The 25,102-nt window shown below is 36.9% G+C and overlaps 1 protein-coding gene across 4 annotated transcripts in view; it reads right to left on the reverse strand.

Annotated features, from left to right (window-relative positions):
* Window positions 1-25,102, reverse strand: part of Pcca (propionyl-CoA carboxylase subunit alpha) — a 358,388-nt gene that overhangs the window by 109,501 nt on the left and 223,785 nt on the right. For all 4 annotated transcript variants that reach the window (XM_046454817.2, XM_046454816.2, XM_046454818.2 and 1 more), the window contains exon 19: window positions 10,584-10,686. In XM_046454817.2, the coding sequence (XP_046310773.1) occupies window positions 10,584-10,686 (103 nt within the window). The remainder of the gene's footprint in view (window positions 1-10,583; window positions 10,687-25,102) is intronic.

Consider the following 25,102-nt stretch of genomic DNA (forward strand, 5'->3'; position numbering starts at 1 on the left):
CTTCACATTTTTATGAAAATTTAGTCCTGTGGTTCCAAAGTAGAGTATGACACCCACTGTAAAGGCTGTGAGTAAAAAGTAAACAGCTCAAGCTGTGCGAGCCTCCCCTTCAGGCCTGATGTTTCTACAGCCTTGTTTATCTGACCCCCTTCCACTGGATGTCAAGCTGGTTTGGAAGCATTTGCTGTGGAAGGATGTTCTTCAGCCTGGGGTCAGAAGATGCCCAGGTATGGCAAGCCACTTTTGGACCTTCTTCCCTAAACCAGCAAGAGGGAGAATCACCCCTTCCTCTAAAGCAACCCAGTGAATTAGGACCAGGGGAGTTACTATGAATTCAGGGACCCTGAACAAAATGTTGGAGTGAGCTCACAGCCTTTGTAACTCTAACTCTTCTGTACAGTAATCTCTTTGGGTAGTTTATACACCTAAGGAAGGAAAAATTGGAGGCTTCAGAGGAATTATCCAAATCTGTTCTGGCTCAGCTTTCTTGCTCTGACCCATGTTTCAGTCCTTTCTTTGCTTTTTCCAATTTCTTAATTCAGATTTAGTCAGTCTCTTAAACAGAGTCCGCAGTGTGACAGCCAGCCCCACCTCCAGGTGCAGAGTGGTGGCCAAAGGAGCTCCAGTGATCCTACTGTGCGTCCTTACCACACGCACAGTAGGACCACTGCGATCTATTCAGGGAGCCAGCTGCTCATCTGATTGCTTCCCTGATGGCCAAAGCACTGCATTAGTTTCTTGGCAGATAATTAGAACCCAATTATTTCAACAGTCACACATCTTCCAGACCCTTCCCTATACAATTCTGAAATTTAAATAAAAAGGTAATATACATAAGATTCAAACTTCAAAAATATACTAAAGAGACATGGAGTATAATGTCAGTCCCCTTCTCAGTTCTGGGAAGTAGACAGCCATCCAGCTCCCCACTCAAAGGAAACCAGTGACCAGTTTCTTATGGCTCCTGCCAAAGGTCTTCTCTGCACCTAAGAAGCTTGAATACACATGTCCTGTCTTACACCAATGAATGAACTTTTCTTCTGTCCCTTAATAAAGCAGTTCATAGGAAAGGCCCACAACCTTTTCAATGATGCACAGAATCTCAGAATTAGGATGGGATCATATTGAAGGAACTATCCCAGTGTGACAGCTTGGCGTTTCAGTTGTTTCCAGGCTCCTGCTGTTACAAACAATACTTTCATGAACTTTCTTACACAATTCTTACATGTGAACATAACCAAAAGTATAAATTAATTTTTTTCAAATTGCTTTCTCTGGATGTTGTAACAATTAGTATTCCAACCCATAAAGTACAAGATCTTATCTTTCTACAGCTTATGAAATCAGGGAATAGTCAAATTTTTCATTTTTGTTAAAATAAATGTACATGGAAAATGGTATCTCATCATAATTTTACTTGAATTTCTCAGTGTGATTTAGGAACTTTTTCTCATACTGCAAAAGCCATATATATTTCCTTTGCTATAAAACATCTTTGAACATTTTTCATCTGGATTGTTGTTCAATGTCATTTTCACATTGATTTGTAGAAGTTCTTTATATGTAAAGGACTTTCCCCATTTTTCCTATGGTTTGATGGCTTTACTATGATGATTTTATATTCTTTGAAGAACAACTTTACATTATTTTATTTTTTCAGCATTGCCTTATTTCCCTAGCAATTTTTTTCTCAAATGGAAAAATTATTTTATCAAGAAACTAAATTCTTACCAAAGTGAAAGAATTTAAAATGTTTATATATTATGTTTTTCTTTGTAAAAATTCATCCACAGAAAATATTTTTTAAAAAGCTTTTGGCTGCTTTGTTTAGTATACTTTTATAGAAGTAGTTTACATGATCAAAATGTAAAAGGAAAAAGTGCTGAGTATGATATATCATATAACTTCTAAACCTTACCTGAATTTCCCACTGCTTATCATGTACTGAGTCAATTTTAAAAAGAGGATTATAGTCCTTTATCATAAGCTCCTAGTGGTATAATAATATTCTTTTTTAAAGATTTTTTTTTCTTGTCAATGGAACTTTATTTTACTTATTTATATGTGGTGCTGAGAATTGAACCCAGTGCCTCACACATGCTAGGCAAGCACTCTACCACTTAGCCACAACCCCAGCCCTATAATATTCCTTTTTGAAAGCTACTACAGAACTGTTCTCTTCTGTCTTCCTACTGTGCACTTAAATTGTGGATAACTTTTTCAATAAAAAAAAATCTGCAGTAGACATAAAAGTAATAGTTAACTGAATTTATTTGTTTGTATCCTTCTCATATTCAAGAATAAGAAACTTGGGGCTGGATGTGTAGCTCAGTGATAGAGAGCTTGCCCTAGCATGTGTAAGGCACTAGGTTCAATTCTCAGCACCACATATATACAAGTAAATAAAAATAAAGGTATTGTGTACAACTAAAAAAAATAAAAATTTAAATACACACACATACACACATATTAAGAACCTATTCTAAAAACTGACAGTAGAGGCCAAAGGATAATATAATGTCCTAATTTTTCTATGAAAGGTATTTGAAAATTAATTACTTAAAAGAACTGAGACTCAACTATGAGTCTTATCATATTCTTATAAAAATTGTAGTAACTACATGATTTAGTATCACTATATATACAGGAAAACATAAAGAAAGCTTATTTTGTCTATGAGTTTGTTTCTTGGCATATTCTAAGGTCATTCAACTATTGTTTTTTTACAAACATGTTATACAAAAATGTTTAAACATCTACTTAAAATCAAATTTCCAAAGTGCTTTTTAAGTATCCAAAGAAAATGTGGCAGAATGTTTTCTTAATTAAGAAATCCAGAACAAAATACACAGTAGTAGAACAAAGAAGAAAGAATTAGTTATATCAGAGAGAGAAAACTTCAAACAATGCGTATGTAATTATTTCTTACTATGCATCCATATGTAATTATTATTTTTTATTCTTATGTTCATCACCATATCCTTTCTTTGAGGAGAAAAACACAGGGTGGTAATTTCAATGATATGAATACTACAAAACATTTCCCTCCCTCCACCACAGGCATCTAAAGATGAGATAATTTTGCATCAAGTAAAAAGAACATTACTAAGAAAACAAAATGAAAGTACAAACTCAGACACAAAATCTTATCTATCTCAAACTTTATACTGCTCTCAAAAATTATACTTACTTGCATAAAATGCAAAAATCATTACTAAAAAATCACTATTTTGAATTTTATCAATTATTTTGAAAAATAAATCAACATCCACAAGAGGTAATTAGATTTTAAAAATACTAATAGCTGCTCCAATTTAGTATCTCTAATTGAAAGAGAAATAGCATGCATATTATTCCTTATATTGACAATGATTTATGCACAGTATGGCAGAGCTAAACTTCCAAACTCATCTGTACACTGGAGCCAGTTATATCTATTTACCAGGCTTATTACAAAGACTAAATGAGATAATGCACGTGAAGCACTTACCATATGCTTGGGACAAGGGAAATAGTAAATGTAGACCAAAGTCATCAGTTGGTTCATCAAAATGCTTTTGAATAGGCAAAGATAACTATTGCAAATAATCATGCAGCTAGAAAGAGAAACCCTCGTTCCATTTTTTAATGGCAAAGAGTAAAAGTAAGAAAGCACATACTTTCATAGTAAGAAACTAGTTACTATATACAGAAGATGTCTTTAATATTTCAACAAACTTTGTTCTCCCACCCTACTGCCTTCCAATGTTTTCCTGCATCTGTTTCTAAGATGAGTGTGAAGTGAGTTCTGCTCAGATAGGCAGCATGTTCACAGCTGTCACTCATCAATCCTGTCTCCCAGGTGGAACTCCACCTGCCCCAGGTGGCGGGTGCTTCCTTCTTCCCTTCTTGTGGATCTAGCTGGGTGAAAGCATCTCTATTAATATGTTTATCACTTCCATTTTAATTGCTTCCATGGCTGCCTTCCCTTTACCATCAGAAGAAAAGACTGTTTATACAGGTATTCCAAGACTCACTGCCTTTAATTCATCCTTTTTATTCAATGAAATATTATGTTTACATTAAGTAATTTTTCATTGCTTTCTTGGGATATAGTTTTAGAAATGGAATTAGTAGATGGAACAATGTGAATGGTTGTAAAGGTCTCTGATGAATTGTTACTAAGTTAGCTTGCAGAAAGGCTAAGCGAATATATATACATAAATAGTTATATAGATATGAACATATGTGTGTGTGTGCGTATATGTGTGTGTTTGCGTATGTGTGTGTGTGTCTGTGTGTGTGTATTCCCCTATTTTATATATATATATATATATATATATATATATATATATATTCTACTTTAAGACAACTATTATTTGGAAAAATTACCTGATATTATTTAGAAGGTAAACTACACTCACCATGGTCACAAGGATATAAATAAGTACTTTTAAAAATATGTAACACTAAATGCTCATGATAGATAAGCCAAGGTTCTGGACAACCCAGATAGTTAAGCTTCCAGAAAATGCCAGGTTGTTTTGCAAAGTGGCTGCACCATCTCAGCTCCCTACCAAGAGTGTTCAAGGGCTCCAGTGCTCGACATCTTCTCCAGCACTTCCTATCACCTGGTTTTTATCAGACCATCCAGGCAGATATCAAGGGCTATCTCATTGTGGTTTGAATTTGTATTTCTCTAATGCCTCATGATGCAGATCATCTTTTTATGTGCTTACAGGCCATTCTACATGTTCTTTGGAGAAATGTCTAGTGGGATCCTTAATCCTTTTTGTAAATTGAGTTATGCGTCTTTCCGCCATGATGTGATATCTTACTCTGAGTGCCTAGGAATGGAGCCAGCCTTCCCCTTCCATGGACTGCTCTTCTAGAAGTAGGTCACTGCCTTTTAACTTTTTTTTTTTTTTTAGTTGTAGTTGGACACAATACCTTTATTTCATTTATTTTTATATGGTGCTGAGGATCCAACCCAGCATTCGCACCTGCTAGGCAAGCATTCTACCGCTGAGCCACAACCCCAGCCCCTGCCTTTTAACTTTTAATACACATTTTATCAATATACAACTTACTTGAAATTGGGAGAATGAAAGAATTCTGATTCTAATTTAAATTTCAGTAGTTTCATGCCTATCAAAAAGATTGATCTTCTGATAAAAGAAAAAAAATCCTATTTAGTAAAATAAACTAAAAAGTCTTTAAAACACTGAAAAAAATAATTACTTTCATTGAGCATACTGTGTTACTTTTTTCCCCCACACTCTTTTAATTAATTAATTAATTAATTTAAATTAGGTAAAAATGACAGCAGAATACATTGTGATTCATTCTACACAACCTGTAGCACAACTTTTCATTTCTCTGGTTATACACAATGTAGCATCACACCATATGTGCAGTCATACACATATCTAGGGTAATGATGTCCATCTCATTCCACCATCTTTCCTGCCCCCATGCTCCCCCTTTTGCCCAAAGTCCCCCCACCCCCCCATTATGGATCAGGATCCACTTATCAGAGAGAACTTTTAGCCTCTGGTTTTTGGGATTGGTTTACTTCACTTAGCATGATATTCTCCAACTCCATCCATTTACCTGCAAATGCCAGGACCATACTGTGTTACTTTTGATCATTTAGATTTTTCTTTAGTCATTAGCATAAAGATTACAGTGGTATAACAAAATTTGACAATCTAAGAATTCTGGTTATTTTTTAGTAGTAGTTTATAAAGTTTTTACAAACTTTTTTTTTTCTTTGCTGGTTCACAAAGAATGTTCTGTATCTAGGATTACATGCAATTGCTTTCTAGTTTATTAGTACTTAACATGAAATGTCAGGCAAATTAATATTTATCCATTCATTTTCTTTGTTGAGCAGTACCAGGGACGGAACCCAATGACACTAGGTTCAAATTACAATGATTATTGATTATTGTGAATTTAGTCCTCATCATCTTTAAGACAATGAATGCATTAATCTTTTCATTTCTCATGCTGTTTTGACCAGTTTTGCTTTATACTGCACAACAGAGACATGGGAAAACCTCGTAGTGATCCAGAAGGGAATCATGAAAATGATTATAAATAAAAATCAGTATTTGTAATTGTTGCATGTTTATCATCCTGAAAATATTTTAATAATATTTGCCCTCTCAGTTCAGCCAGTTTATCCTTTTCATGAATTCTGCTGTTCTCAGAGTGAAGACCTAAGGCACAACGTCACTTCTACTTCTTCATTCCACCTGGACTTCAATCATGCATTCTTCATTTCTCAGAAATTTCACTTTTACCACTGCCTAATCTTTTGTTATAAATACTAGTCTGAATTGCTTTGTGTATTTTTTAATTGTGGAAAAGACACACAGAATTTGCCATCTTAATCACTTGTGAGTATACAGATGGACGATGTTAAATACACTCACATCTTTGTTCTTCCACCCCCATCTATCTCCAGAACGCTGATCTCAGGAACCTGAAATTCTGTACCGTTGAAACAATAATTCCTCATTCACCCTTCTCCCAAAACTTGGCAACCACCACTCTATTTTCTGACTCTATAAAATCTGACTATTCCAGGTGCCTCCTTGTGTAGGTGGAGCCATGTAGTACTTGTCCTTTTAGAACTGGCTTGTTTCACTTGGCATAACGTCCGCAAGATTCATTTGTGACATAGCATACATTGGAATCTACTTCCTTATTAAAGATGAATAACATTCCTGTGTGTGTGTGTGTCTGTGTGTGTACATGTATACACACACACACACACACCACATTTTGCTAATCCATTCATCCATCAATGGACTCTCAGGTTTTGCTACCTTTGGGTTATTGTGACCAATGCTGCTGTGAACATGGATGTACTCCTATCTTTTGGAGGCCTTGCATTCAAATTTCTTACTTATGTATCCAAAAACGAGACTTCTAGATCATACAGTAACCTTATTTTAAATTTCTGGAGAAACGCCACACTGTTCCATAGTGGCTGTGACATTCCTACCCGCAGTGCACAAGGGTTCCATTTTCTCCATACCTTGTCAATAGTTGTTCTTTTCTGTTTTCTTGATAGCCTAATGGGGAGAGGTGGTATTTTACTGTGGGTTTGATTAACAATTTCCTTACGAGAAGTGATACTGAGCAACTCCTCATGTGCTTGTTGGACATCTGTAGATCTTCTTTGGAAAGCATCTGTCCAAGTCCTTTGCCTACTGAATTGCTATTGAATTGTAGGAGTTCTTTATATATCTGGATAATAACTCCATATTAGATATATCTGACTTGCAAATAGTTTCTCCCATTCTGTGGGTTGCCTTTCTTCACTCTGCTGAATGTGTGCTCTGATGCATGGTAGTATTTAATTTTGATGTAGTCCAATGTATTTTTTCTTTTGTGGACTATGACCTTGGTGACACGTGTAAGAAATCATTGCTAAATCCAATGCCATGAAGCTCTTCTCTTTATTTTCTTTGAAAAGTTTTGTTGTTTTCATACTTAATGTTCAGGTCTTTGATCCCATTTTGAGTTAATTTCATATATAAAGTAGGATCAAGGCCCCAAATTCATTCTTTTACATGTGAATATCCAGTTTCGGCCACACCATACATTGAAATGGCTTTCTTTCCCCTTTCTAATGCTCTTGGCATTTTCTCAAAAACCATTTGATCACACACCTGAGGGTTTACTTCTGGCTCTCTATTCTAGCCCATTGTTCTATATATCTCTCTTTATGCAACATCCTCCTGTTTTGCTAAATCTAACTTTGTAATAAGTTTTAAGACGAGCGGGTGTGAGGCCTTCAATTTTGTTCTTCTGTCAAGATTATTTTCAGTGTTTGGGATCCCTTGAGATTTCATAGGAGTTTTGGATAAACTGTCTATTTCTGTTAGGAATGTCATTGGAATTTTGATAGGGATTGCATTGAATCTGTAGACTCTGATAAACAACATTGACATCTTAACCACATTAAGTCATTTAATCTCTGACATAAGACTTCTTTCCATTTATTTGTGTCTTTAAATTCTCTGAACAACATTCATAGTTTTCAGTGTATAAGTCTTTTGCCTCCTTGGTTAACTGTGTTCCTTCCTAACTTTTGTGTTGGGGAAGGGAGCTGGAACCGGGGATTGAACCCAGGGCTTCACACATGCTCCGAAGGTGCACAACCACTGAGCTACACCCCAGCCCCTTATTCCTAACTGCTTTTTTTCTTTTTGAAGTTATTGAAAATGGAACTATATTTGCTTTGTGTACTGCAACAACATGCATAAATGGGATCATTTAGTAGTATGTATATCTTTGCATCACTCTTTTTACTGCTATTGTGATCTGTACCTATGTGACGGCATGCACAAGGACACACAGCACCTTCAGGGAAGCTGCCACAAGGAGGAGGAGAGCAGAATGGAATGATACAAAGAGAAGACTCTGCTGTATTTGTACATATTTTTCTTTTTAAATTGGAGATATATATAGAAGATCTATACATTTATTGTAATTTCCTCATGTGAAATATAATTTATAATACCTAATTTTTTTTTAAAAGGACTCTGAAAATGTGTGGTACCTGAGCTTTACCAAGAGCTAAATAAATAAGACTTTGCTTATATAATTTCTGGAATCATTAACTTGGATCTACACTGTCACATTTTGGCTCATTTTTTTCTTGATGTGACAGGAAGTCAACAATCACAGTTCTCCGTTCTGTGACCTAAAAGAAAATAATCACTCTGCAGAAATCTTCATACAACGTGCCTTCACTTACCCTGCACTGTTCAACCTGCCTCCTTTCATAATGCTGAGGTCAAATGAAATCAGCTCAACTCAAATATGCCCAGGACACAGGGCCCCAGCAGGAGCACAGGCTTTTCCCGGGCTACAAGATGCTTCTGAAGACCCTGAGTACGGGAAACAGGTAACTTTTAACTATTTTTCCTTTTTAATTGGGAAATCGTTTTTTATATTATCTATCAATGTGGATATTTTTCAGGGAAAGTTTTAATGCACTAATTTCAGTGTGTTTTTCTCATGAGCTAAAAAGTGAAGCAGGAGGTAATTCTAAAAGACGAATTCAAAAGACAGCACTTGGGCAATCAGATCAAGGGTTTCTAGTTTTCCAACATAGAATCTGAAGCAAGCACAAAGAACTAACACCTCTAAGACATCACGGGGCAACCTTCTGGTTAAGGCAGGGTGCTGCTAGGAAAAACACTGAACTGCACTATCGGATTGCAAGGCGGCTTCAGTGGTGACTCAATATAGAACATAAAACTGGGCTGAAGTTCACATTTTTATAAAGTCAACCTCCCCCGGGGAGACACTGCACTCTAAGAGTAATACTCTTTACTACTCAACTCATATAATCTGCTACTCAACCTGACATTTTTTAAAAAAATAATCATATAGATAAGAGGAATGTAAAGAATGACAAAAATTTATCACCAAAGTTATTGTTAAATAATTATTTAATCATTACAGCTTTCATGTTTAAGTGAGCTGAGTGAATTATCTTTTAGTGAGCAAAGCTTTAGTTAGCATTTTGGCATGCAGAATGATTCACAGAACTTAAAGAAAATCAAGGAGACTTAATTTATGAATTATCTCCTTTTTTGTGGATATGATTCCCACACAAAAATGTTGGCCTCTCAGGGCCACAGTCCAGCACTCCTCTGGCACACAGTAGGCCTGCAATAAGTGCTTGTGGAACAATGAATTCTCCTGAATCCCCAGCTTGTCACATTTTGTCACTGAGACCAAGAAACCACCATGCCCCTCAAGCCTCATCAGGTTTTAAGCGAAACATTATCATTTTAAGTTTCACATCCTGTTCCTTCTTCTGATTAAAAAGTCGTTTGTTTCTCCAAAACAAAATGACTTCTCAATGCCACTTGGGAGTGCGAAGAGAAATGAGGGTAAACATAGTATTTGTCACACTAACTGCATAGCAGCTTTCTTGAGCTCAGGTTGAAAATATAAAATCATAAAAGTTCAAACGGCAACTCTTCAGGTATTTATCTGGCAATTCCCAGTTACAGATTTAAAATATATCATTCAGCACAAACATTGAAATTGTAATGAACTTTGTTCACTACAGACCAGAACTCAAACTAGTGCCAATTCTATCAGGGACACCATCCAAGTTTTTCAGAACAAAAAGAATGTCACCACACAGTGAACTTAGCTTCAAGAATGTCACACACAACATGAAGCCTGAAGACAATGTTGTATGAGGCTTCACGTTACCTGTATGAAAAGAATGGTCACCTACCACCACAGCCATCACACATTTGGAATTATAAGTAAAGATGTTCTTCTCTATAACAAATGCCAAAATATTACTTTTCATTAAACACTCAAGGGAAAGAGTCAGGTATCAGGAAGCAGGTTTAGAAAGGAACTAAATCTAGGTATGTATTTCCAAATTAGCATAAGAAAACACAGTCTCATTTACATCAGCTTCCTGAAGAAGCTGAAACAAATATGTAGCTATGCCAGCAATTCAAAACAGGAGAATCACTGCACAGGTCAAATGTGGTTTTAAATATTCACAGATAATTTCAAGATTGTCAAATAAAGAAAGAAATAAAACTCACAGAGAATGCTGAGCCACTGCTTGATGCTATGACAGTGTGATCTTCATGGTGTAATTTTACGGAGAGCTCCCACTTAGCCACGTCTGGCTTAATAACAGGCATTCTGGAGTCAAGAAAAGAAAAAGAATTAATAATTTTATATCATTCTTTCTCATTAAACAAAATTTCCTTTGATACTAAGTGTGTGGAGTAAAACTGCCGAAGAATGTATTTCTGAACATTTTATTCTAAAAGGTTCCTGGGGTGGAGGGTTCAGATTTAAACTACAGAGGTTTAAAAACCAGTTCAGCCAAAGACAACAGCAGTCATCCAGGGGAAACTGGGTGCCTTCATTTCTCCTAAGGGCCATCATCTATTACTTTATGAATTTAAGTTGTTTAATTGTGACAGTCCTTTGCAAATTAATCAATGCTAATTTTTTCAATATTTAGTTTTCATTCAAGGCAGTTTTAAAAAAATTATAATAAACCACTCTGCCATACATCTTAAAAGTTCAGAGACATAAAATGGATTAATTATGGAGCCAGCGTGATCTGGCATAGGGAATTGTTTTGGTTTGATTTTTACCCCTCGTAGTCAATGAGATTAAAAGCATATTAAGAAGGAACTTCTATGCATTATTCCATAATGCATACAGAATGTCCCTTCATGATATGAATTAGAAAAAAAATTACCTGAGTATATGAACTGGAATATAGCCTCAAGGAAAAATCAAAACAAAACTAAATACTAAGTGGCTGTGCTGAGTTCAGGAGCACCGAAGCAAAGTTAAGTATTGGTTTCTTCTTGGGAGCTTACCATGTATGCCTTTTGCAAACCCAGTTTTCCCCAACACCTAAAATCCAAACAAACTTTCATATCTCTTAACGATGCTAGTTTTTTCATGTGTATGATCACATGGGTTTTTTCCTGTGTATGATCAGTATTTCACAGTCCAGGAAAACTAGGTCAAGCAGCCAGCAAAAATGAAAAACAAACAAACCATTTTTAGAATATAAATGTTTCCCACAATATTTAACAAAATATAATGATTTCTGAATTATTATGTATTTAGATTACTTATACTTATGAAATGTTATTTATTAGGCACTAAACATTAGCACTTTGTAGCATCCGGTCTCCAGCTTAAGTCAGTTTTGTTGTTGTTGTTGTTTTTTAAGTTGCAGATTATGTTTTCACTTTTTCCTCCCAAATTTCAAAAAAATTCTGTCATCAGTGTAAAAAAAAGAAATCAAAGTCATAAAAACCGTCATTAACAAATCACCACTAGTCACAATGTCCAGTGGGTGATGATTAGTAATTAAGGTGAATATCTCTTATTTGGCCGACAGCCTGATCGGTTTCCTGAAGATGAGGAAATGTTTTAAATACTGAGCAGGGGAAAATGAAAGGAAAGTAAAGAAATATCAATGGTTTGTTTCCCCTGTACATTGCATGCAAGGGCTTGGAAGGTGCTTTTCCGGCAACCTGAAGAATGTTTCAGAGGAAAGAGCTTCTCCAAGGAGAGTGAAGGGAAGGGGAGGACTCCAGGAACAACTCAGGAGAGGAGAGAGGTGCGGGCAGAGAGCAGAGCAGGAGAGGGCCCGGCATTCCCCAGGACATTGCAGTTCCTGCGCTCGTCTCCCTGGCTGACCCGAGACCACTAAGAGAACACGACCGTCTCTTCCATTTGCTCATCCTGAGCTCACTCTGCAGTGCTGGGAATGGTGCCCAGAGCCTTGCACACGCTGGACCAGTGCTCTTCTGCTGCCCTGCACCCCAGCCCACTCCTCCCTCCACAGGCTGAGGAGAAGGTGCCAGGAGGTCAGCAGAAGACCATGAAGCAACTGCTCTGTGCCAAACTGGGCAGGAGAGGCAGACCTGCCCAGAGTGGAGGTGAGCCTCGCATACCTGGATACTCCCTGGGGCCCCTGGACTTTGTGTATCACATCTCTAGACTTCATAACTTGCTCACCTTCAAATGGCAAAACACCTGACCTTTCAGGGGCACTGTGGTGGCAGAGGTAGCCCCACGGCTGAGATCACCCTACAACCAGGCTTCCTCGAGTCATGGCTTTCCTCAGTTATCTACAATACTCCACCATCCTTCACCCCAAGTCAAATATTAACCTACCCACCACTCGAGCCCCCTTGCATGCCACTTGATTTCTGATTTTCTCTGACCTCTACATCTGCTGGGCCTGACCCTTAAGCCAAGCAAATAGGAGGCAGAGGACCAAGGCTGTGGCTATAAGCTTAAGCTCTGGAACTCGGAGAAAATGCACAAAACCTGGCCTTGCCCATTACTACTTCTGTCCCTGAGCAAATTAAGTCTTAGTTCTCTTACATAAATAAAATTAAGATAATAACAATGTCTGCAGTAATAGGGATGTACTAAGGATTAAATAGGGTGTATAAATGCTCACTTTTACTATGATGATTCCCCAAGGCTAGGCCTATCCTGTCCTCTTCCTAATCTAGACCTCTTCCTTTAAGACAACTTTGGATGCCTTTCCACCCTGCACTCCAACAGGAGGACACCTCCTCCCTCAAGAACCGCTCCTTAATTCTAAGTGATCTCCCTTCTACTGGGCCAGTGCTACACGGCCTGCTGTCATGCTTTGACGAGATTCAGTGGCCTGAGGCGGCAGCTCTTTCAAGTAAACGGAGGAGACCGTTTTCAGTGATGCAAGTGTCCTCTGCCTCCAAGGAGGTGGGAAGTTGCTGATCCTGACATCCTGTTCCAACCCAGACACATTTTCCCACAGAAAGTGATCTTGCAGATGGTGGCGAGACACAGTTGCCACTCTTCGGGACCCAGCTACTATTTATTTTTCCATTGTTTTATTTTGATCCACATCTGTTTCGTATATGTTATAGCTGGCCCCAGGAGAGACCTTCTGGTCAGAGCACAGGCTTCTGAGGCTAAGTCTCAGCCCTTCTCTCCCTAGAAACATGCCCGAGACCACTGTCAGCCCTTTGGAACCAACACCCCCACACCTGTAAAGTAGGCCCAACAGACCAGGGTAGGGGGTGGGAAGCTGTTGCTTCTAGGCACTGAATCTGGGGTGCAACTCTTCCAACAGTTTTTTTTAAGGTGATACATTAAGCAGTATAAGAGGCTTTGGTGTGAAAAAAGACCTTAAGAATCCAAAGAGAGTCAAAAGCAGGGAATCTCTCTACGAATTCACTCTTACAAACAAAATTCACTAGGATTCCTCTGACTTTCCATAGGTTTGAAAGTAGTTTTGTTTTCTTTTTTGTTTTTTAAAGAAAATGGAAGGACTGAACATATATGCTAGTTAATGAGCAAACATAAATATGTTCAGAAGTAACAACAGGCTATAATAAAGTATAAATAAGGAAAATCGTACATATAGACCTTAAAGTATTCATGTTCTACTTCTGCAAATTCATTGAGAATATACTAATAGTAATTACTTTGAAATGCTGATTTCAGTTTAACAAACACATGCTTATGATGGTAACAAGTGCCTAAAATTATATTTTAAATTTTAGAAAAGAATCACACATATCCACAAAACTCAACATAGTGCACAGGAAGATTTCTATAAACAACTCCATGAAAGAGGGAGAAGGTCTGGAAGCTTCCTTGGACAGGCCACAGTAATGACACCCAGAACACGGTTGCCCCTGCTGGAGTCCATTTCTAGAGAAAAAGGCCGCCACCACAGCAAGAGTTCAGAGGTGCAAGAACTGCAACCAGCAAAGCTGATGTTAATTTACAACTTCACAAAAGAAACAAAACCCCTAGAAAAGTGGGACCCACATAAATAGTAACTCACAAGCAAATCAAATAACAGCTCTCAACCGGGCCTGTTCACTTGTGATTATCACCAGCCAGCCCCAGTGAAGGCTCAATAAAATCTAATTTTTATATATTTAACGGTGGAAAACTGTGCAAGTTATACAAATGAAAATACATTGCTGTTACATGTCACTTTTAAAAGTAGATTTCTGTATAGACTTAAAAACTGACAGTATGTCCATTAGCAAGGACTGTGATCATCTCAAAGGCATATTATTTTAAAAAAACATTATATCAGAAAAACTAGTTTTCGATTGTGTCACTACCTATACAGGAATGAAATACTGAGTTAAAACAATGATAATGGTCAAAGAATCATTAAGAAATGCTTCATCATAACTTTCACAGTGGGTGGTCTGTAAAATGATCTAGAATAATATGCTGCATTCCACAGCCACTGAGGTCAGTTCCTGCATACAAATCTTCGCAGGAAGAAAAAGGCCTTCAGAAAGTGGGCCATTCATCTGAACCCAAGTTCAGAGAATTTCCAGCACGGTGAAAAGCTATGTTATGCAAGCACATAGACGTATTCAGTGGGGGTAGACACACCAGCTACATGGAGACTACAAAGGAGCCCTCCCATGGCTCATGAATAAGTCGAGGAAATGATCAGAAAAAAAAAAGAGAAAGATGTTTAGACAGATGGCCCACTTAAAATGCCTGAGACAGGGCATAAGCAATTTTAATGAAACTTTAGATCTGGTATATGAATTGTTTCTTATTTCCCCAGAGTGGAGGAGGAAGAAAAAAGAAAAAAAGCAAATCCAAGGAAGACAAAAATTTAGCAATTTGCTAGAAAATTGACTTTTAGCAAGTTTTGAGGAAGAGTCACAAATGCAAGTTTCAAGAGTGTAAGAAACTCATGCAAAACTGTTCAGGGAACCATCGGCTATCAAAATGAATATGGAAAGCATGGAATGAACAGATTAAAAGAATTTTAAACAGAAGTCTACTGCCAAACCAAACAAAAATGTACACCTTATTATGTGAGAAGTTAGGACAGTCAGTTCAGCATTAAAGTTCATCACTGCAGAAAATAGATAGATAAAAGCACTTTCAGAGAATCCCTTCAAAACCAGAAATTAGCACAGAGGAGGATTACAATTTTGCCTGTACACAATCTGAAATGTATGTATGTTCAAACATAGGAGACCTGTACAAGAATCCCCCACAAAGCTACGCTGAGAAACAGGGAGCACCCTTGAGTTTGGTGATGTTAGCATTACAGATGACACGCATGACATCAAATCTAGATTGAACAGCCATGTGACTTACCATCTTACATGTTTTAATGTTATGCATACACCATTTCCTCTTTCCACTGATAAGGACTTAAGGTTCTCAACATAGATCTGGGCCACACATCAGCTAAGAAAGAACACAGTCCAGTTGTCACGACCTCCACAGAGCACTTAGCCTCTTCATGCCTCAGTAAAACAGAGATAGCAAGAATACCTGGCCTACATGCGGTTAAATGAGATAGAAGATATAAAATGCTTAGGCTAGTGCTGGGCACATAAATGTTAAATAAGATTTCTCATCATCACCGCCACCACCACCGTTATCATAATTTGTTCAGTGTAGAAATATCTGAAATCTTCCTCTATTCTTTTGACAAGGCTACTCAAGTTTTTTAAAAAAATATCAATATATAATCTGAAGTCAGTACATCAAAGAGATTCCTGTACTGCCATGTTCATTGCAGCACTGTTCACAATCATAATCAACTAAGGTGTCCATCAACAGATGAAAGATAAGGAACACATGGCATGTATGTATGTGTATGTATGCAAAGGAACACTATTCAACCATAAAAAACCTTGAAATCCTGTCATTTACAGACGAAATGTAGGAAATTACGCTCCGTGAAATAAGTTAGACACAGAAAACAAACACTTGGCAAGAACTCACTTGTGTTGAAGTGATAATAGTTGCTTTCATAGAAGTAGAGAGTAGAACAGAGGTCACAAGGGTTTGGGATGGTAAAGAGGAAAGGGGAACAAGTTATACAGGAGAGTAAGTTCTTATATTTGACGTCACAGTAGGACGACTACAGTTTACAATAATTTCCTATATTTTTACAAAGAAGCAGAAGAGAGGGATTCTAAAGCTCAATATAGAGAACAGGAAATGTTAAGGAGTTGGAAGTGCTAGTTACCCTGATTTGATGTCACACATTGTGTACATGGGTTACATTAGCAAACCGCACACCATCAACATATATAAGAAAACAATTTCCTTATATACAGTGAGATTTAAAAGGCTTAATTTGCCTTTTCAGTGCATCCACCCCTCCTTTCTCCATAAGTTAACCACAAATTACCCTGCGTATTCTAAAGCATCATGGAAACCCCCAAAATAAGGATTCTTTTTTTGGTGGTGGGGGATGTACTGGGAATGGAACCCAGGGGTGCTTAACTACTGAATTAAAACACTTTTTATTTATTTTGAGACAGGGTCTCCTTAAGTTGCTTAGAGCCTCGCTAAGTTGCTGAGGCTGGTCTCAAACTTGCAATCCCAAGTTTTTGGAATTACAGGTGTGCACCACTGTGCCCAGAAAAATATGGATTCTTGTATGTCACATTTTTGCTCAACATGTTCTGAAGTTCATCCATGTGGTTGAAGAGTTCACTCTTTCTTTTTACTAACAAGAAGTGTTCTATTACACTAATAGACTAAAATTAGTTTATTCTTCTGTTGACAGACACTTGGATTATTTCCGCTTTAGAGCTACTATGAACAAAGTTATTGTAAATATTCTTTGTACAAGACCTTTTAAAATTTTCTTTATGACATGTTTTAATTTCTCCTGAGGGGCAAATCTAGAGGAGAAAATGCTAAAGGTAAATGCGTGCTTAATTTTCTGCAAGCTGCCAAGCTGTTTTCCAAAGCATTGTAACACTGCAATGGTGGTGTTCTGTATTCTTGCCACCATTTGGTACAGTTGGTCCCTCTGAGCCTGTGGCTATGAAAACTCATCTCATCAAGGTTCAATGTGTATTTGCCCTATGACTGATAACGATGAGGACCTCCTCGTGTGTTTATTGGCCATTTGTATTCAAATTTTTGTCCATTTTTATTAGTTGTTGGCTTTATTAAGTTCTTTATTTTGGACATTAGACCTTTGTCAGATTTATGTACTTCAAGCATTCTCTGTCACTTGATTCTTAATTTTTTTTTTTTTTTTGCAATGTCTTTCAGCCAGAAGTTTTTAAAAATAATAGGCCTTATTTTTTCAGTTTACAATAAATTGAGCAGGAAGTAGAGTTCCCATATCCATCCCCACACCCTCCAGCCTCCAGTTTCCCTGTTACTAACGCCTTATATTAGTGTGACATGTTACAATAAGGAGCCAATACTGATCAAATACTGATATGAGCTGAAGTTCATACTTAAGGGTTTATTCTGTGTTATATATTCTATGAGTTTTGAAAATTTATAATTCTATGTATCCAGCATAACAGTATATTCTGAATAGGTTTTCTGCCCTAAATATTGCCTGTGATCCACCTTTTTACCCATCTCTCCCTCCCCCAATTGCCTGGCAGCCACTGATGGTTACTGTCTCCCTATTTCTGCCTCTTCCAGAATGTCATAGCTGGAACTGTACAGAAGGCATCCTTCTCAGACTGGCTTCTTTCATTCAGCAATATTATTAAGTTTTTACCACATCTTTTTGTGGCTTGATGGCTCATTTCTTTTTATTGCTGAGTGGTATTCAATTGCTTGTATGCAGTGTATTCATCATTCACCTACTGAAGGGCATCCTGGCTGCCACTTCTCTGACTGGGAATTGTGGATAAAACTGCTAGAAACACCCACATGCAGGATTTAGTGCAGGCATTCGTTTCCAATATGTTGGTAAATGCAAAGGAACACGACCACTAGATCTTTTGGTATTAGGTTCAGAAGATACTAGTCTTCTGAAGGTTTTATGTGTAGACCTAGGACTGATTTCTAATTTCCTTGAGTGGTAGGAAATGGGATGGGCGCTATTACAAGCAAATCTGCAGACCAAGTCCTGCAATTCAGTCCACCTATAAAACTATATTACATTTTCTAGGCCCTTTTGCATTTCCACAGAAATTTCCAAACCAACATGCCAATGACATCCACCTCCTGCCCCAAACACAGACCTAATGGGACTGTGAGTGAGCCTGCACAGAATCTCTACTTCAATGTAAGGAAAAGTGACATCCTGACAATATTTTCCCCTCCAATCCAAGAGTAAGCTATATCTCTTATTTATTTAGATATTGAATTTCTCTCAAAGAGTATGGCAATCTTGAGATCTTTTTATTGAATCTATTCCTACCTTTGTTTCAGCTGTATGACACACTTCTCAATGAGTTTTCTTAAGTAACCCTCTAAGTTGTCCCAGAAAACTTTCTTTCCAACCTTTGTGCTATAATTTTCCCATGCCTTCTTATTCTTACTAGTAAATCTAGAATACATTTTGTTCAAATGCTTGCCTAAGTTCTTTTCTTTTATGCTGCACTAAATAGAACTTTTTAATGTGTGTGTGTGTGTGTGTGTATTTTAGCTGTTGATGGACCTTTATTTGTTTTCATGCGGTGCTGAGAATCAAACCCAGTGCCTCACACATGCTAGGCAAGTGCTCTACCACTGAGCCCCAGCCCCAGCCCATACATTAAATAGAACTTCAATTTTCATTTTCCCATTGCTTCTAGTTTACTGAAATACAATTTACTTTGACTGACTTTTTATCCTACAAACTTGTTAAATTAACTAGCTCAGGCAATTATAGATTTCGTAAGGGTTTCTATGCAAATGATTATGTCCTATATGAATCAAAATGACTACTTCTTCCTTTGTGTTTAGATGCCTCTTGTTTCTTTTTCTTTCTCCTGCTCCATCATCTAGAATCTCCAGAATAATACTGGTAGAACTGATAAAAACAGACAATTTGTTCTTGTTCTCAATCTTAAGAAAATGACATTCCTTGTTTTTTCCAGCACTTGTTCCCCCTTGCTCTCTATCCTTTCCTTTTGTGGCTCTTAATAGATGTAAATTCCACTTCCTGATGTTATCCCACAAGTCACTAAGGCTCCCTTCAACTTTTTAAAAGAGCATTTTGGAGGTATAATTAACACACAAAAAACCCCATATGTTTAATGTATACAATTTGTGAGTATTTTTGGACATATGTATACACCCATGAATCAATCACCACAATCAAGATAAGAAACCTATCTGATCTCCACAAAGGGTATTCTGTCCTTGGGCTTCTCTTCAAGTTTTGGAAACATCATTTTCTCTTTTTCAGACTATATAAACTCGGTGCTTCCATCTTTAAAACTGCCCATTCTTTACTGTCGCACAACATGCTTTCCCATTCTGTGGCAGACGTACTACATTTTACATCGGGAATTTCTACTTAGTAATTCCTTACAGTTTCATTTCTATGCTGATATTACATCTCTGTGCCCTCATTTTGATCTTTAATACTTGAAAATAATTTTAATAGCTCTTTAAAGTCTTTACCCATGATTCCAACATCTTAGGAATCTCGTAGTTGGTTTCTACTACTACTTTTCTCTTCAGCATAGGGCACCTTTGCTCTTGAATTGTTTGCCAAGTGGATTTTGCTCGAACACTGGCTTGTGGTGCTGATGTAGTGCTCTAACACGCTGCCTTTCCCTGAAAGTATCACTACAGCAGGCAGTTCAACTACTACTTACAACTGAATTTATGGAGGCTTGCCTTTACATTCTGCTAGGATGTGCCTATTTGGGTTTTTTGTAAGTAAAAATTCCAAACTTTTGATTCTAGAAGCAACATTTTATCCAAGTTATGGTCCTTCTGGGGTGCTAACAAGGTCCTCAAATTGGTGAAACTCAAAATTCCCGGCATTTTTGTCTCCATGGTAGGCAATATGAGATTTACGCTCAGTTCTCTGGGCATTCTGACAGTGTTTACATGCTGGACTCCCCAGGTCATCTTTATGCAGAACTCCTGGGTCCCTCCCTCTGCATATTTCTTTATGCATATTTCAAGGGTCAACCAACAATTGGAGGAAAGCTAACTTCAGATATGAAACTCCTCATCCTGTCGCTCCCTCTTTGTTCTGATATTCCTGCTCAATTTCTAGCAGTGATCACAACTTTGAAGATCATCATCTGACACCAGAAACCAAACAAACAAGACTGGCTTTGAGTTCCAGCCATACCAGGATGCTCAACAGCAACTGCTCTCAGGAAAAGTCGGGTAAATACGCATCCACTGGAGGGTCACCTTGCTTTTAAGGGTCATATTTAGGTGTTCATCCACATCTTTCTAAGGGTCGTAATTTTTTTTCTATCAGCAATTGACATGTGAGAAGGGTTTTTTGGAAATATGCTACAGTGCCATGAGAGGAACTGGAACTTTCCTATGCTGTTTGAACTTTATGTCACATTCAGAGGCAGAGAAAAGAAAGGGGAGAATACAGGCTCCTACCTTCCAGGTGGCAGCCCAGGAACACTTGGCGACTCTTCTGCCAGATGCTACTCTGTCCAGTAAACCGAGAGCAGTCACATAAACTTATTTCACAGTTATGAAAAGAAATACTCTTTAAGAGAACTCATTAGACCAGAAGAAAGATATAATGCTGTCTCATTTAATTCCTAAATTTTGAAGTTCTATCATAACTTCAGGAAAACAAATTCTTAAATACCAAATGAGTAGCAAACTATAAATAGCTCAATTAGCTTTACTGAGAGAAAACTCACATGCCATAATTTTAACCTACCTGAAGTGCCAAATTCAACAATCCTCAGTATATTCTCAGAGTAGGGCACCTGCCTTCCATAAGCAATTTTAAAGCATCATCTCATTTTTGTATCCTGCATCCTTATACAAGTCACAGTAGTTCAAACAGATCTTTTTAGTGAACTCCTCAGGATTTTCTAGACACAAGATCATGTCACCTGCAGATAGTTTAACTTCTTGCCAATTTAGATGCCGTTTATTTTTTGCTGTGGGTTTATTCTATGTGGCCTTCACCAGTCTGAGAAAGCTGCCTTCTATTCCTGTTGTTTTTTATTTTTAAATCATGAAAGGACACTAGATTCTGTTAAATGTTTTTCTTGCATTTGAGATAATCTTGTGGGATTTGTCTTTTATTCCATTAATTTGGTATGTGAAATTGCTTGATTTGGGGATGGTAAGCCAACACTCTGTTCCTAGGAGAAGTCCCATTTGGTTATGGGCAGAACCATTTTACATATTCTTGGATTCCACTTTTTGATGTTGTTTGTTTGTTTTGTTCTGTGCAAAGCTTCATGCATGCCACACAAGCACTCTGACACTGAACTCCATTCCCAGTCCTTGATTTGCTAATATTTTTAGTGATTTTTGCATTAATATTTGTGAGGGATACTGAATTTTCATTTTCTTCTTGTAATATCTTTACCTGCTTTTGGTATCATGGTAATATTGGCCTTGCAGAGTGAGTTCGGATTTTTTCTCTTCTGTTTTTGGAAGAGTTTGTGAAGGATGACTGGTGTGACTTTGCCAGTGAGGTCGTCTGGCCCTGGACTCTTCTTTCTAAGAAGTTTTGTGATGACTCATTCAGTCTCTCTACTTATGATAGGTCTGTTCAGATACTCAACATCTTGTGTAAGTAATAGCCTGTGTCTTTCTGGGAATGTCTCCCTTTATCTAACTTCTTGGCATACACAAACAGTATTCCCTTATAATCCTTATTAATTAGAACTTGTTCATAATATTGTAAGGTCAGTAGGTACACAGCTCCGCCTTAGTAAGTTGAGTCTTCCTTTTCTCTTGGCCAACCTCTAAATCGCTAAAGATTTTCATTCTGGTAAACTTCCCAAGAACAAAATACTTCTTTTATTGATTTTCTCTCTCTTTTTTTTTTTTTTTCCTATTCTCTATTTCCTTTATTTCAACTTTGATCTTTTTTTGTTTAAGTAAAACTTTATGGAATTTCTTTTTTTATTAGTTTTAATCAATTATACATGACAGTAGAAAGCTCTTCGATTCATTGTACACGAATGGAGCTGAATTTTTCGCTTCTCTGATTGTGCATGAAGCAGTCACACCATTCGTGCAGTCATACATGTACCTAGGGTAATGATTGTCTCATTCCACCACATTTACTACCCCCTTCATCTTCCCCACTCCCCTTTGCCCCATCCAAACTTCCTCTACTTATTCCATGCCCCACTCCCATTATGGATTAGCATGCACTTATCAGAGAAAACATTCAGCCTTTGGTTTTTGGGGGATTGGCTTATTTCGCTTAGCACAATGTTCTCCAACTCCACCATTTATCTGCAAATGCCATAATTTTATTCTTTTTTAATGCTGAGTAATATTCCATTATGTATTTGTACCACAGTTTCTTTATCCATTCAACTATTGAAGGGCATCTAGGTTGGTTCCACAGTTTAGCAATTGGGAATTGTGTTGCTATAAACATTGAAGTGGCTGTGTCACTGTAGTACACTGTTTTTAAGTCCTTTAGGTACAGACTGAGGAGTGCTTCAAATGGTTCAACCCTGATCCTTAGCACTTCCTTCCCTCTGCTCCTACTGAAATTAGTTTGCTCTACTTTTTCTAGTTTCCTAAGACGAAAGATAAGGCATCTGATTTATTTCTACTCTTTTCAACGTTTTGTGTTTTCAGCTCTTTATTTCCCTCTAAGTACTGCTATAAGTTTTCAAATGTGGTGTTTTTAAAAGCCCTATTTGTTTTAATGTTTTTAAAATATATTCTTGTTTCCTTTTGACTTTTTCTTTAACTTATTGGTTACATAATTCTGTATATTTACAAATTTCTCAAATTTCCTTGGTCGTTGATTTCTAATTTCACTGAATTGTTATTTGGGGATGTATTTGGTCTGATTTTCAATCCTACTAAATTTACGGAGGCTATTGATGGCCTAGTGTATCATATGGCACAGTAGATACAGCCTGTCCTGGAGAACATTACAATGCACTTGAGAAGGGGTATAATCTGCTGTTGGTGGATGAATTATTCTATAGACATCTATTAGTTCTACTTGGTTAATTGTATTGTCCAAGACTTATACTTCATTCCTGATCATCTGTCTAGTTGCCCTATCCATTATTGAAATTGGGGCATTAAAGTCTTCAATTAATATTTTTATTGAATTGTCTATTTCTTGCTTTGTCCCAGCTCTGCTTCATATATTTGGGAACTATGTTATTAGGTCCACATATTCAGACTTGTTATGGTTTACTGGTTAATTGACTTTTTATCATGATAAAAATAACCCTTTTTATCTCTAATACCAATTTTTACCCTAATAGTTTGGTACCAGCATTATTAGTAATAAAATACTGATATCAGTATTACAAATATATTTCCTTGAAACTGCTTTTCATCCTTTTTACTTTTAGTTTATTTATTGCTGTACCACTGACTTGTACTCTAGCCCCTATCTTTTTTGGAGCAGTTTTTCTATATACTATTGCAATTACTTTAGCATCAATCCAAACATTGTTTAAAGGTAAGTTACTAATTATAATGCCCAGTATAACTACTAAGAAGATAACTTTAAAAAATAGTAAGACAAATATCAAGAGAATTAAAAGAGAACACTAGAAAATATCTATTTAAAAGGAAAAGCAATAATTAATGGAGGAATAAAGAAAACTGATATGACATACAGAAAACAAAAAGTAAAACAACAGATGCAAATTCTATCTGATGAATAATATGATGAATATTAGGTCTATAAAGACTGAACCTATCAATCAAGCATAGATAATTGACAGAGTGGATAAATTTTAAAAAGATAGGTGCTCTACTCAGAGGTAGAGCAAGAAATTCAAACACATAAATAAATTGAAAGTTAAAAGGATGAAAAGCAATACCAGGGAACTACATTTGTAATACTGTCTTAATTGACATATGTTCAATTGAAGACTGATCTGCCACCTCAAATCTATCATTGATACCATGTAGTGTATTTTTTCAATTTAGGCATTATACTTCTACTTCCAATTTTATTGTTATCTTACCATTTATATCTGTTTATTGATATTTTATATTTAGTGAATTATTTCATGTAGTTCTTTAAATGTATTTGTAATGGCTTATTTCAAGTCACTGGGTAACAAACCCAACAGTTAGTTAGTTAGGCTCCCTCCATGACACTTCCTAGTGACTTCTTTGTCTATGAATGGGTAGGTCATACTCTCATGTTTCTTTGCATGTCTTAAAACTCTTCATTGAAAACTAGACATTTTAGACTTTTTTTTTTTTTTTAAAGTGACACTCTTGGAAATTAGGTTTCCTCTCCTCCACAGGACAACCACCTGGACTTTGCTTTTCCCCTGGGGCATCTGACAGAGTGTCTATCAGTCTATCAGATCTGAAGGTGCCTCAAGGACAGGGACTGTTTTGTTGTAGCTGTTAAGCGCATGCATTTTATCACCATGGAGCATTTTTCTTGTTTGGGGGATGAACTAATTCTGAAGGCAAAGATTTGGAGGGATTTACTAAAAGAGGAATTTGAATTGAAACTTTGGAGGGATTTACTAAAAGAAGGTGACCTTTGTGAAGTAGATGGTCAGAATGCTAGTCACCTAGATCAATTCAGGATCATTAGTGACATATGAAAACTCAAAATAGCAAATCAGTCTCATAGGCTTGAGTAACCAGAACATCCAAAAAGGAACCAAATCAAGAGTAAGAGAATTTTATAACATACACACAATTA

This window comes from Marmota monax, unplaced genomic scaffold, assembly GCF_021218885.2.
Source record: "Marmota monax isolate L192 unplaced genomic scaffold, Marmota_monax_Labrador192_F-V1.1 WCK01_AAM20220418_F8-fsc00026, whole genome shotgun sequence".
Classification (NCBI taxonomy): domain Eukaryota; kingdom Metazoa; phylum Chordata; class Mammalia; order Rodentia; family Sciuridae; genus Marmota; species Marmota monax.